Below are 13,240 nucleotides of genomic sequence, written 5' to 3' on the forward strand. Positions count from 1 at the left end.
GAACTTCTTTTCATGCTGCCAGTTGAATGAGAAGCAGTTCAATCCTACACTGCATAAAGTGATTCTAAATGCAAAAAGTTTCCTTTTAAACAACAACAAACATGACATACTTACCTGCTCTGCACAATGGTTTTGCACAGAGCAACTCCAATCCTACTCTTCTCGAGTCCCCCTTGGTACTCCTAGCTCTTCCCCTAAATGCTGAATGCCTCCATAACAAACTGATCGCCATGGGGGCAATCCTGCATGCCTGCTCCTGAGCCAGCTCTTTGCGTCCATTGACACTGAACACCGATTAACCAGCCCCCCCCCTGTGCTTTCTCCTCACTGACTGACTGAAAGTAGATGGCTCCTGTTACTTCTCTGTCCAATGAAGAATGAGAGAACTGCTGCTCTCTCATCGTTGGATCGAGGTTCAGGGGGGGCTGGGGGAGGACTGCATGCAGAAGGTTTTTAACTGTAATGCATTAAACAGGTAAACAGGGCTGGAACTACTATTAGGTGAACTAGGCAGTCACCCAGGGCACACTGCTGCCTAGAGCGCAGCTGACCCTTGCCTCACCTCATTCTTCTCCTCTTCCTCCTTGACCACAGGCTCCCGGCATCCATCTCGCAGTCCCAGAGGGAACAGGACCAGCATAAAACTGTTAGCTATGAAGTCCCAGCTCATTACCCCGGCTGGAGAGAGGGGAGGGCGCACTGGTGTCCTGAGTCCTGCTACTCAGGGCCACTGATTGGAGGAGTAAGCATGGTCCTGGGCACACAGAGACCTGAACAGTAGGGAAATCCAGTTGTGAGCAAATCAGGGAGGGGGATCAGGGCAGGGGGGAGCAATCACAGGAACCATGCCCTGTGTCTGTGTCTCTTCTCCCATCGGCTTTGAGCTGCTGCAGGGAAAGACACAAACACAGGGCATCGTTCCTGCAATTGCTACCCTTGCCACACCCAGTGTCGCCACAATTGTCAGCCTGAATTGAGGAGTTGTGGTTCTCTCTGTGGTGGAGGTTCCCCAGGTGTTCTACTACCCCACACTGATCAGTGCTGCTCTCCCTGGTGACCCGCACTCCTGCATCCTCTTCCTGAGCAGCAGCTGGCTGAGAACTCTAATGACTGTGCCTCGCTCCCTGGGGACATATTTCTGCTCTACACATGTACATCACTCTGCTGTTCAGGGCCAGTGTGAAGATACCGGAGACAGACGTGCTGATGAAAACCTGGCCTCGGGGAATCCTCAGTGCCAGAGCCCTGGATGTGGTAAATGGAAGCTGGGGGCTGGCTATGAGCTGTAAAGTGGACCTGTCACCCACCAGCTGTTGTGGAACCAGAACTCCCAGTATGCCCTGACAGCTTCTGCTGGACTTCTATTTCCACAGGAGCTGAGGAGACTTGTCTGGGATTCACCCGGACAATCCACGTTTTGAATCACGTGTCCAGATTTCAGTCCGCCGGAAACCGGGACACATTATTCAGACCAGACCAGAGGTGTAGCTTCAGGGGGCCAGTGTGGCTTCCCTGTCACACCTGGGCAGGAGGGGTGGTGATGCAGCATTTACTAGAACTATTCACCTGTATATTCCTCCTGCAGCAGCTGAATGTAACCTTCTCTTCCTCTCCCTCCCGCCAGCATTCAGCCACTGCAGGAGGAAAATACAGGTGAATAGTTATAGTACATCCCGCCCCTCCTGTCCAGCTTCCTCTTCCTTCTGCTTCCCCCAGCCCCTGTGTGCTCCCCTGGTCCATCCCACACCCCTTTCCCCCTCTCTTCCCAGCCATCAGTGCAGGTGTCTCCAGGGGTAGGGAGCTCAGTGGTGTGCAAGTAGCTGGTTTTGCCTAGGGCACAAAATAGTCTAGCACTGGCCCTGAAGGTAAAAAGCCTTCTGCCTTTAGGCCCCCTGATGGTGATTCCAAGTCATACTGCAGACATCGCAAAATGTGTCATGCATGTTTGGGTGCTATTTATTCATAATGGCATGTTAGCCGCATTGCATGAAATTTGTCATCCAAAAGAAGCTTCTGCTCCTTTCTGGACAACCAGCTTCACGCAATGTGATTTGCCTCTATTGTCACAAGATTCTGTCCTGTGACATTCGCATCAAAACTGCACTGCATTTGCGCTGACATTAAAACACATTTGCTGTGTTTTTGCTATGATTGCTGTGCAATTTGGAATCGCGGGTAGAATCATGGCAATTCCGTTCATGATCCCAAATCGCCAGATGTAGATAGGGCCTTAGAATCACTTTACTGTTAAAGCGGTAAGGATGTTGAACTCCCTTCCACAGTTGGTGGTGTCAGCAGGGAGTTTAGATAGATTAAAAAAATAATGTAGATGTGTTTTGTAACAAAAGCAACATACAGGGATATTGAGAATGGTAAGCACACGCACACATTCTGGTTGAACTGGAGGAACTAGTGGCTTTATTTAACCTTCCCAACTATTTTTCTGTGTAATATAGCATTTAAGTACTGAGTATTCAAAGGGGAGGAGAATATTTTAGATTTATGTGATTTTTTTTTTTACTGTGGTTGAACTAGATGAACTTTTTCACCCACAACTATGTAACTAATATAGTGTTCATACAGTTTGTTTTATAACTTTAAAGAAGTATTAAACCCAAAAGCAAACATTTCTTATATTTCAGCTTACCAATTTTTAAATTTGATGGCTGTATTAGCTTGTAAAATATCAAGGATGAGGAGTGATAATTATTGTTACAATTATTCTTGTTGAGGCAAGAATTTGCTAGCCATTATGGAATGTAAAACTGCTTTATCCAGGAAATGAATTTTACCGTAGCAACAAGTTAAATGGTTATTTTCCAGAGAGACATTTATTTGGTTCCAGAACAATCCACAAGACAGAGGTACAGACAAGGCAGATGAATATTCATGCACCTTCATAGAACCCACTTTCTCCTGTTATAACTCAACCAAAATTCTAATCAAATTTGTCCAGATATTTCCTAAATTGCATTCTTTTACTATTAACTAGATATACAAGTTACCCTTTGAAGAATTCTATTCACCATAAACCATTAATCTACTCAATAAATACTAAAGATCCCTTTTCATGTCATCATTAGATACTTGCCAAATTGCAATCTTGCCAAATTGGATTCATTTGCCCCTCCGCCTCCTCTTTACGATCCTCTCAAGTCTGACTGAGCAATCTGCATTTTCTAACTCTTGCAAATTAGCAAATTGCTTCCTTTGATGTGGTCATATTTCAGATGGTTATATTCCTGTTTTAATTGAGGAAACGGTATCCAGGTCTTGGACTTTTGCTTACTATTATTTTGTTTAGCTCTGATTTGCACTTTACAATCACAAATCTTTGACCTAGTAAATCCCCCTTGGCTGTTTGGATTCGTTTTTATCTTCTGAACTTTATGTTCAGTATTTGCCCTACACAATGTGGCTACATCAACTTTTACAGCCTGCTTATTTGATTTTCTCTATAAATGATCTGCCCTTAATAAAATTGCATTTAAACCATGAAGATTTGGAGTAACCAACAAAATATTTCCCTGAATATTCTAACGCAGAGCATCTAGAACCATACTCTTATTAATCAAGCCTCCATGCTCAAATGCAGGACTATTATCAACCAAAACTTCCATAACAGTAGCTATCATGTGTGACAATTCATAGGGAGATTAATTCTGCAATTGTTTGATCCTTTCTTGAATAGTAACATCAGAATGTATGCCATAAAAAACACACAATAAAAATAGTAATATATCCCTTGTCGTAAGATGCGGAATACAAATCTATTTAATTCTCATCTAAAGACTACTCCCTATAGAATTTTGCATGACTCTTTCGACATCAGATGGATTTAGATTGTACATACTGACTTCAGACAACTGCAGTTATAAATTCGAATCAAAGTTGTCCAGATATTTCCTAAATTGCATTCTTTTACTATTAACTAGATATACAAGTTACCCTTTGAAGAATTCTATTCACCATAAACCATTAATCTACTCAATAAATACTAAAGATCCCTTTTCATGTCATCATTAGATACTTGCCAAATATCAATCTTGCCAAATTGGATTAATTTGCCCCTCCCCCTCCTCTTTACGATCCTCTCAAGTCTGACTGAGCAATCTGCATTTTCTAACTCTTGCAAATTAGCAAATTGCCTCCTTTGATGTGGTCATATTTCAGATGGTCATATTCCTGTTTTAACTGAGGAAATGGTATCCAGGTCTTGGACTTTTGCTTACTATTATTTTGTTTAGCTCTGATTTGCACTTTACAATCACAAATCTTTGACCTAGTAAATCCCCCTTGGCTGTTTGGATTCGTTTTTATCGTCTGAACTTTATGTTCAGTATTTGCCCTACACAATGTGGCTACATCAACTTTTACAGCCTGCTTATTTGAATATATAATATAAATTCTAGTTGTCCAGATATTTCCTAAATTGCATTCTTTCGCTATTAATTAGATGTTACCCTTTAAAGAATGCTATTTACCATAAATCTATTCAATAAATGCTTAAGATCCCTTTTCTTGTCATCATTAGATACTGGCCAACTGGCCAAATTGCTTTCTTGCCAAATTGCATTAATTTCCCCCCCTGGATCTTTGCGATTCTTTTCAAGTCTGACTGAGCAATCTGCATTTATTAACCCTTGCAAATTTGCAATTTAACTCCTTTTGAAATGTAATCTGATCTGACATAAAATTAAATATATATGTAATTACACTTATAATAACCTACATTCCCCCACTTGGATCATTTTTAAGCAGAACTGATCAATATACCAAACAGCAAACATACGGTATATTATCAGCTAGAAGGGTTGCATTGAGCTTTGAGGTATTGAATGCTTCACAATAGCTCTTATAAAAGATAAAATTTAAACTGGTTACATCTTTCTTCACTAGCCTCTATAATACCCGCATGAACAAGTTATTATATAATATAAATAAATAAAGTGCAGCGCTAAAAAACAACAAGCAGAAAGTTTGATCTAAAAAGTTTGATCTAAAAAGTTTGATCTTAAAATTCGTTATCAAATGTTCGTTAATTCATCGATATAATAATAAAGTAGGCACAGCATGACTTTTATGGCGAACCGCAAGTTTGAAGGATAGGTTTCCAAGAATCCTCAACATAGGACTGTACACGTGAAGGGAGCATTTGGATGTAAACTGGACTATGACTGGTCCAACTTTAATACATTGCACCTGAGAATTCGAGGAGATGGACGGCCTTGGATGGTGAATATACAATCTGAAACCTATTTTTCACTCCAGCGGGATGATTTATATCATTATTTCCTCTACACCCATGGAGGTCCATACTGGCAGGATGTTAAGGGGTCAGCAGACACAGCTTCCAATATATACTACATCCAGAGGAGGGAAGCCTTCACCTGGAGGGAGTCTTTACCCGGCTGATCCATCCTGATCTTAAGGAGGTCCTGTGAGCCCAGCAGACTATTGTTTGGTGACACCCCTTCCTGAGGGAGATCGATATCTGCGGAATTTAATACACACATGCGCATTTCCTATACGCGGTCGGTGAGTGTGCATTTCTGCCATTTCTTTCGGATTCCTCATAGCTGTGCCTACTTTATTATTATATCGATGAATTAACAAACATTTGATAACGAATTTTAAGATCGAACTTTTTAGATCGAACTTTCTGCTTGTTGTTTTTTAGCGCTGCACTTTATTTATTTGTTTATACTTGAGGCGGTTGTGATCTCCTTTAGTGCTATTAGCTGCTTACTTTTACTGTTTTACAGGAGCGCTCACTCTATTTTTTATATTATATAATATAACTTCAGACCATGACTAGAAAAGGATTTGGTAAATATCAGTGTCCCATATAGCTGTTAGGCCTTATTTCATAGTTTCTTCAGTATATCACACCAAAATCTTGAGTATTGTGTGTATATATATATATATATATATATATATATATATATATATATATATATTTACACTTCCAATATCCTACATATTTCCTTTTTTTAGGCTTTTTTCCCCTATTTTCATCTTGTGATCCTGCCAATATGTCTGCTGTTATTCAACAAAATAGCTCTCTTGCAGTTACAGGGATGAGATAAACCAGGCTATAGGCCAGGCGGGACGTTCCTCCTTCTGAGTGTACATCATATGACATCCTGTCAGAAGGTGCCTCTCACTCGGCCATAGTGCCGCTCACTCGACCGGTGGGCTGCGCAGCCATGTGATCTGATGACAGATCACTACACCGGCCCATTCCCAGTGTCATGTAACTGCTGTGACCAATCACAGCAGATCACATGACAATTGTATATAATGGATGGCTTCCTTTGATGCCATCCATTGTATACAATTGTGTTGTTAGCTGTGATTGGTCAAAGCAGTCACATGGTACAGACAGGGTCAATCACAGCCCATCTGTATCATGTGATGAGCTTTGCCCAATCACAGCTAATCACAACAAAAGACTGAATGAATCAGTTTCATCCAGTAACAATGCTTGCTAATATCAATTAAATACATTGGTATTGGCAGTTATAATGTATAAAAAAATAAAATCCTGATCACTTATCTAGAGTAGTACAATGTTACTATGGTAACATTGTATTGCTCTGGTCACAGTGTTTTGAAAAAATAAATAGTAAAGAAAGAAAACAAATTTGAAAAAATTGAAAAACAAAATAAAAATTAAATAACATATTTTATTTTATGTTTTAATCTCTTAATTTTCCAAAAAATTGTAACAAAAAAATACAACTCAAAAAACTCACCATGCCTCTTACCTTGGACTGTCTATTTTCCAAAAATGGGTCATTTTGGGGGTATTTGTACTATCCTGGCATTTTCAGCTCTCAAGAATTGAGAGTTCATCAGGATTGATCAATTTTCAGATATATAAACTATGGTTTGTGGACTTTATAACTTTCCTACAGACTAAATAATATACACTAATTTGGGGTATTTTCACCAAAGAAATGTAGCAAAATACATTTTGACCTACAAGTGGTGATTAAATGCCACCAAAAGAAAGCTCTATTTGTGTGAAAAAATAAAAATTTTTATGGGTACAGTGTTGCATGACAGCGCAACTGTCATTCAAAGTGCAACAACACTGAAAGCTGAAAATTGGCCTGGGCAGGAAAGGGGTAAAAGTGCCCAGTATTGAAGTAGTTAACACTGGCGGGGGTGCTTAAAATTATCATATTTTATTTATTCATGTAAAACCTTTATCCCAAAAGGAAAAAAAATGTTTGCTGTAATTGATTATAAAGTATTAGCTAGAATTCAGCTTCAATTTGTTACTTTATTTAAATCTGCTAGTACTTCTAACACTCCCCTCTTCCCAGAGTGGCAATGCTGCTGTCCAAATCTGCCCCCTGTGCTCATTCATCCAGAGTGGTGTCTGTATAATACAGAAGGTGTTTTACTGGTCCGATCACAAAGGGAAACCCAGGGAAAAAAAGCCAAAAAAGAAAACTAATGCAGCAAACTACATCTAAAGATTGGTAACCTGCAATATATTACATTTTTGGTTTGGGGTTTATTACTGATTTTAATACCTATTTGTTGCCAATCCTGTCAATTTTGCACAGCAATGCTGCTTTCAAAATGCTACAGCGGGTGCAAAGAGGAGATTCCCTGGCCACTGTCAAGAAGGGGGGGGGGGGCAGTGAGGAGGACATGTACTTGAGAATATTACACATTACACTCTAAATATGGGTATAACATGCTCCAGAAGGTTAATTTATCCTTTAATAAACAAATATTATATAGTGGGGTTAAACTGTGAAATATTTCCATAGTAGAGGCCATGGGTATGCCCCCTGATAAATACTATAGGCCACAGATTATTATAGAATACCAAAATAACATTGTTCTCATGATAGTGGTTCTAAAGAGTTCGGTATGTTTTACTGATGCCGGCATCTATGTTTTCCTCAAAGAATTCCTATTATTTACATACATTTTTAGACTGACTGAACACAACAATTATTATTTAACGAACTAGACTAAAACATATATTACTTTAACTATATTTTTGGTAAAAAAATGACTGCATAATAGGTTTTCCAAATTTTAAACTGTATCACCAAGCCTGAATAAACTTAAAAAAAAGTCAATACTGGTGGTGCAGAAAATAAAGACAATATCATGTGCAAATGAAAAACCATATCTTTCACACAAATCGAAGCAATATGCTAGGTGGCATGATGGCTATAAACCTCATACAATGTATATCTCAAATGTCAAGGCTTCACTACACACATCTACAATAGGAGCAACAAGAATAATACTTCTAACTCTTCATTAATTCTTTCCCCTCTTCTTGCTGGAAGCCTTTATATATGATGCCTACCTATTTTGAGCATTAATATTGATCACCATCGTAGTTGATTTCATTTACTTGAGCATTATGGCTCTAAGGATACATTTAGGTTCCTATTACAAGCTATGGTGATATCTATGCATATTTTTAACAGCCTAAGTTTAATGGGTCTGACTAATATGCATATATGGTAAGGGTACTGCGCATACGCAGATGTATTAAATCGATGGGAGGACACATGACCTAATAACATATATTTATATCACTATTTACACACCAGTTGTTCGCAATAATACATTGCTTTGATTAGGAATAATGAATATAATGTTTTGGCTTTCTTTCCCTGGTGATCGCAGTGTAATGCTCATAGGAAGGCGTAGAGTACATATCCCCTGAATGCGTGCGCATCCTGTATCATTGTATTATGATTTTAAGTCTGCAATAAAATGGCACTGATTTACAGCGCATGTGCATGGTAGCCAATAGCATGGCGCCGGTCGTACCATGCATGCGCAAAATAGCCAGCAAAATGGCAGACGCGATGCACATGTGCCGATTGCATGGTGCGAGTCGTACCACGCTTGTGCGATATAGCTGGCAAAATGGCGGACGCGATGCACACACGCGCCATTTTGCGCCATTTTTCACTATAGATAGAACATACTGGACGTCGGACGTTTGCAGGCACACCCCCTATGAGTATGTGCTAGAGCACGAAACGCGTAATGGAGGAGCTGCAGCGTCCTGACGTCACGCCGCCGAGGCCCCTACTGGTCCCGCGGCCATCTTTACCTTCATCTTATGGTCAGTTTGTGATTTACCTTTAGCTTTAAGTTTGTCATTTACCTGTGAATGGATCAATAAAACCCTTTGAAGCAGTATCACACTATTCTGGCATCCTTTCTTGGGGCTCTTGATGAGCCTCACCACCCACAGAGCGTACTGCAGGAAGAGGTGAAAGGTGCTGCATCCCATTGACGGCCCAGAGGGGAGTCCATACCAGGGTAGAGGTGTCCATATGATGATCCAGCTGACCCACTGAGATATAATTATTCTCAAATGCGTGATGGTATTACCCATCTGGTGAGTGCGTAATTCTGCTATTTATTTATCACCAGAAGACTCACTAAGAATCACTTATATTTGAAGCTTCACGTTTATCCAGTGATTGATATATAGACTTTATCACCTTATAGGCACTATTTGCACTTTGATGGATGTGCATTTACACTGTAGTCACTTTATGCATTTGCCTTGCTGATTGAATTGTCACTTGAATTAAGCACTACTTGCACTTTATATGATAGATCGTTTTTCAGTATTGTATTGCATTATATTGAGATTTACATCGTTTTAGTGCTGCACCTTATTATATGAAGAAAGTATATATGGATGAGATTGGGGGGTGTTGGGGAGACCAAGAATTACAGAGCACAGTTTTCTTTTCCATTAGTGTTTATTTGTTTTGTCTTAGAAAAAGGTTACAAAACAGCCCAATTGAATTATACATACATTTCTCAACAAGCTGTAGCCTGTCTGGACTGGTACAAATAATGTACAATAAGCAACAAGCAATGACAATCATCAGTCATTGATAGCAAAATGGGGTCCTTTTGGGACTTGAAAATACAAGGTCAATAACAATAAATGAAGAAGAAGAGCAAAATCTAAACAGAAAACTTTTGTCAGACCTAGTTTCGGAGACAGCCGCAGCCTGTGTGGTGTATCAGGCTCCCTCCACGCTCAGCAGACAATGAGGGGGGGAGGCCTATAACCTTGAGCTAACTATATCCAGAAAAAGGTCAAGAAAAAAAAGAATATATAAAAGGAAGGAAGAAAAGGAAAGAAAAGAGTAGAAGAGAGAGAAAAAAAAGAGAAGAGGGGAGAAGGACATAGGAGAGAAGCTAAGCGCGGGATATAGGATTTGCACCCTCTATGGGATCCACACACTACCGACAGTCTGGCCTAGGAGGATGCTGAGAGATATCTCATCCAGAGGTCCCAAGTTTCCTCAAAATAGGCCATGCTATCATGAAGAATAGTTGTCAGATATTCATTGACCATTATCCATGTGAGCTTGGCCTTTGGGAGGTCAAAGGGAATCGTGGGAGATCTCCAAGAGCATGCAATGGATATTCTGGCAGCAGTAGATATGAATGCAATCAGACATCTCACATATCCAGGTATTCCCTCCACCATTTTTCCTAGAAGGGCCTGTTGTGGAGACTTGATAAGTTTCACCTGGGTGAGTGAATATATAAAGTTATAGGTGCGGATCCAGAATCACTTTACTTTGCTGCAGGTCCACCATATGTGGAGAACCCTCCTGTCCCCTGAACAAAGGACACCAAATGGGAAGGTACCAAATGCCACCATAGGAAGACCTTATGATTAGCCTCAATCAATGATGTATTGATATAATTTTTAGAGTTCAGCTGCGCCAGTTTATTCCACTCCATTGCCTCCAATACTTCCCCCAGGTCTCGTTCTGATCTTTCCATGTAAGGTAATTTGGTGGAGTCCTCATGTAAAATCGTATATATCGTAGATATATGATCAGTATGCTTATCTAGAGTTCTACAGAAATGTTCCATTGAAGTTGATGAAGACAAGTATCTGGTGCACCTAAGAGTATTGAGAAGGTCACCTTAGTGGTGACGTGATGCTTCTCCTGAAATACTGTCTTAGATATTGGCTCCCTATGATTACAGAAGTCGAAGAAAAACTTTATTGGTCCACCATTCAAAAGCGGAAGGGCTGAGACCCAGGGGGAACTTAAGGTTGCCCAATAAAGGGGCTAATGGAGTATGGGGGGATTTAAAGCCATGCTTACTCACTAATCTATTCATAGGGAAAGGGAAAAAGAGAACGTGGGGCACAACATTCCACATCTATCCCTGACTTTCAGCCCAGAGCACAGTTTTCTGTTGAATGTTGTGATTGCACATTTGCAGTAGACAGTTATCATAATATAATGTATTTCTGAGGTTGCTTTCTATTGCTTTGTGTTATTTTTCAATTTCGGTTTCATGTTCTTTCATCCTAGTTTATAGTTCTGATTTCCAGATTTACATTGTGTTGGCTTGTAAGAGTCCATGCACACTAGACAGCTGAAAAAATGCTAGAACCTTTGGCTGGAAATTTAGCATAAAAAACGCTCATAGTGATTCATATTGCACAATAATGTATGCATGCTTATGGGTATTTGCTTTTATAAGCTTTTTCTAAAACATTCCCCTCTGTTTATTTTTCACTATAATCAATGTACGTTCTGTTGAAAATACAGAACGATCCTAAATCGTCATGTGCATCAAGCGTGTTTTCAGCCCGAAAGCTCCTCTCAAAAACGGACTTGTGATGTTTTTGTTTTTTTTAGCCTGAAAACACCTTTGCAAATATGCTTGTAAACACCTAGTTGCTTAGGCTGAAGAAAAAACACCAAAAGCCTCTATAAGCAGCATCATTTATGCACAGTGTGCATAATGTGAAAACGTTCCTGCTCCTTAAAAACTGCTTTATTTTTGGATATAGAAATGTATTTTCTTCACATTGCTGTTGGATGTATTCCAGGGAAGGAAGAATATGCAGCGACATTCAGAGGAAATGAATTCTTCTGCTACGACTTGTCCCACAGCCCTATCCAGAGCAGTGCAGATGAAATTACCCTCTCCTTTAGAACCCTCCAGAGGAATGGATTGATGCTCCATACAGGGAAATCAGCAGACTATGTCAACCTTTCACTGAAAAGCGGTGCAGTGTGGTTGGTCATCAACCTCGGATCAGGTGCATTTGAAGCTCTAGTGGAACCTGTGAATGGAAAGTTTAATGACAACAGCTGGCATGACGTCCGTGTCACCAGGAATCTACGGCAGGTATGTCTTAAATGTCATTTCAACTATTTTGCACTGTTGGAAATGTTAGGCTTGCTTATTAGCTCACAGTTTATTAATTGTCCTATGCTATTTTCATTATAAAAATATGAACATGAATTTAAAAAATATTAGCATGCATTTGCATAGTTTACGGATTTTAGAATTACAATTTTATGTTGTAATCATATTGCAAGAAGTATACAGTCTATAAATTAGCAGATACTGACATAATTAGCTCTGCATTTTCTGACTGTTATTAGAGTTTCTAAATTGCTTAAATCATATAACTTATACATTTTGGTGGTAGAAACATTTTAGGTATAGCATCTTATTTTGTCTTACATACTTGACTCGTCAAGTGAATAGAAAGATTACAGCCCAGTGAAGCGGTATTCAATGCAAATACCCAATTATATGCAGGAATTTGAGAAATATCTGTTTACATTTTACATAATTGGATGATTAAATCGAAAACTGCTTCACTGGAATAAGTGAAGTAAATAAATCCTATTGTGAGTAGTCTAAAAGATTTTATAGTTTTGTGGAAGATGTAATAGGTTGAGAATTATCTTTACCTGTTTACTTAGTGCACCTATTTACTTGCAGAGCATACATTGTTTTTTGGTAATAAGTTAGTTCTTACACAGTAGGTGTCCAGAGTTGCATGGTTCTTTTCATAACTGCTAACACTTTACTACATCCAGACTTAATTGGTACTTTAAGGCTGAAATTTAGCTAAAAATATCCCCATAGCTTTAATCCCATACCTTACATGTAAGGAAGTTAGTCCCATGTTGTGCAGGTAGCTTGATCCTGGAGAAATCTTCTCTGCCACGATGCCTGTCCCCTTCCTGTCTCTGAAGTACTGGTGCTACAATAATTAACACCTTCAGGTCTTCAGGCAGAACAGCAGTACAGAAGCTCTGATGGAGATACCCCCTCCTTCACTGATAAAAGTTGACTACACTGCTTGTATCAGGATTTCTCAATGGGAAGAGAAACCTGTGACTGACCAGACTCTTGCCCATTAACAGATCATATTACAAGCAGTGTA

At 39.5% G+C, this 13,240-nt stretch overlaps 1 protein-coding gene across 18 annotated transcripts in view; it reads left to right on the forward strand.

Moving 5' to 3' along the window:
* The window catches only part of LOC149443234 (neurexin-2-like), a 2,355,461-nt gene that overhangs the window by 943,769 nt on the left and 1,398,452 nt on the right, over positions 1–13,240 (forward strand). For all 18 annotated transcript variants that reach the window (XM_089655720.1, XM_089655731.1, XM_089655727.1 and 15 more), the window contains one exon: positions 11,885–12,186. In XM_089655720.1, coding sequence (XP_089511846.1) covers positions 11,885–12,186 — 302 coding nt within the window. The remainder of the gene's footprint in view (positions 1–11,884; positions 12,187–13,240) is intronic.

The sequence above is a fragment of the Staurois parvus genome, unplaced genomic scaffold, assembly GCF_062004578.1.
Source record: "Staurois parvus isolate SC_StPar_1 unplaced genomic scaffold, SC_StPar_1.0 ptg000866l, whole genome shotgun sequence".
NCBI classification, from domain to species: Eukaryota; Metazoa; Chordata; class Amphibia; order Anura; family Ranidae; genus Staurois; species Staurois parvus.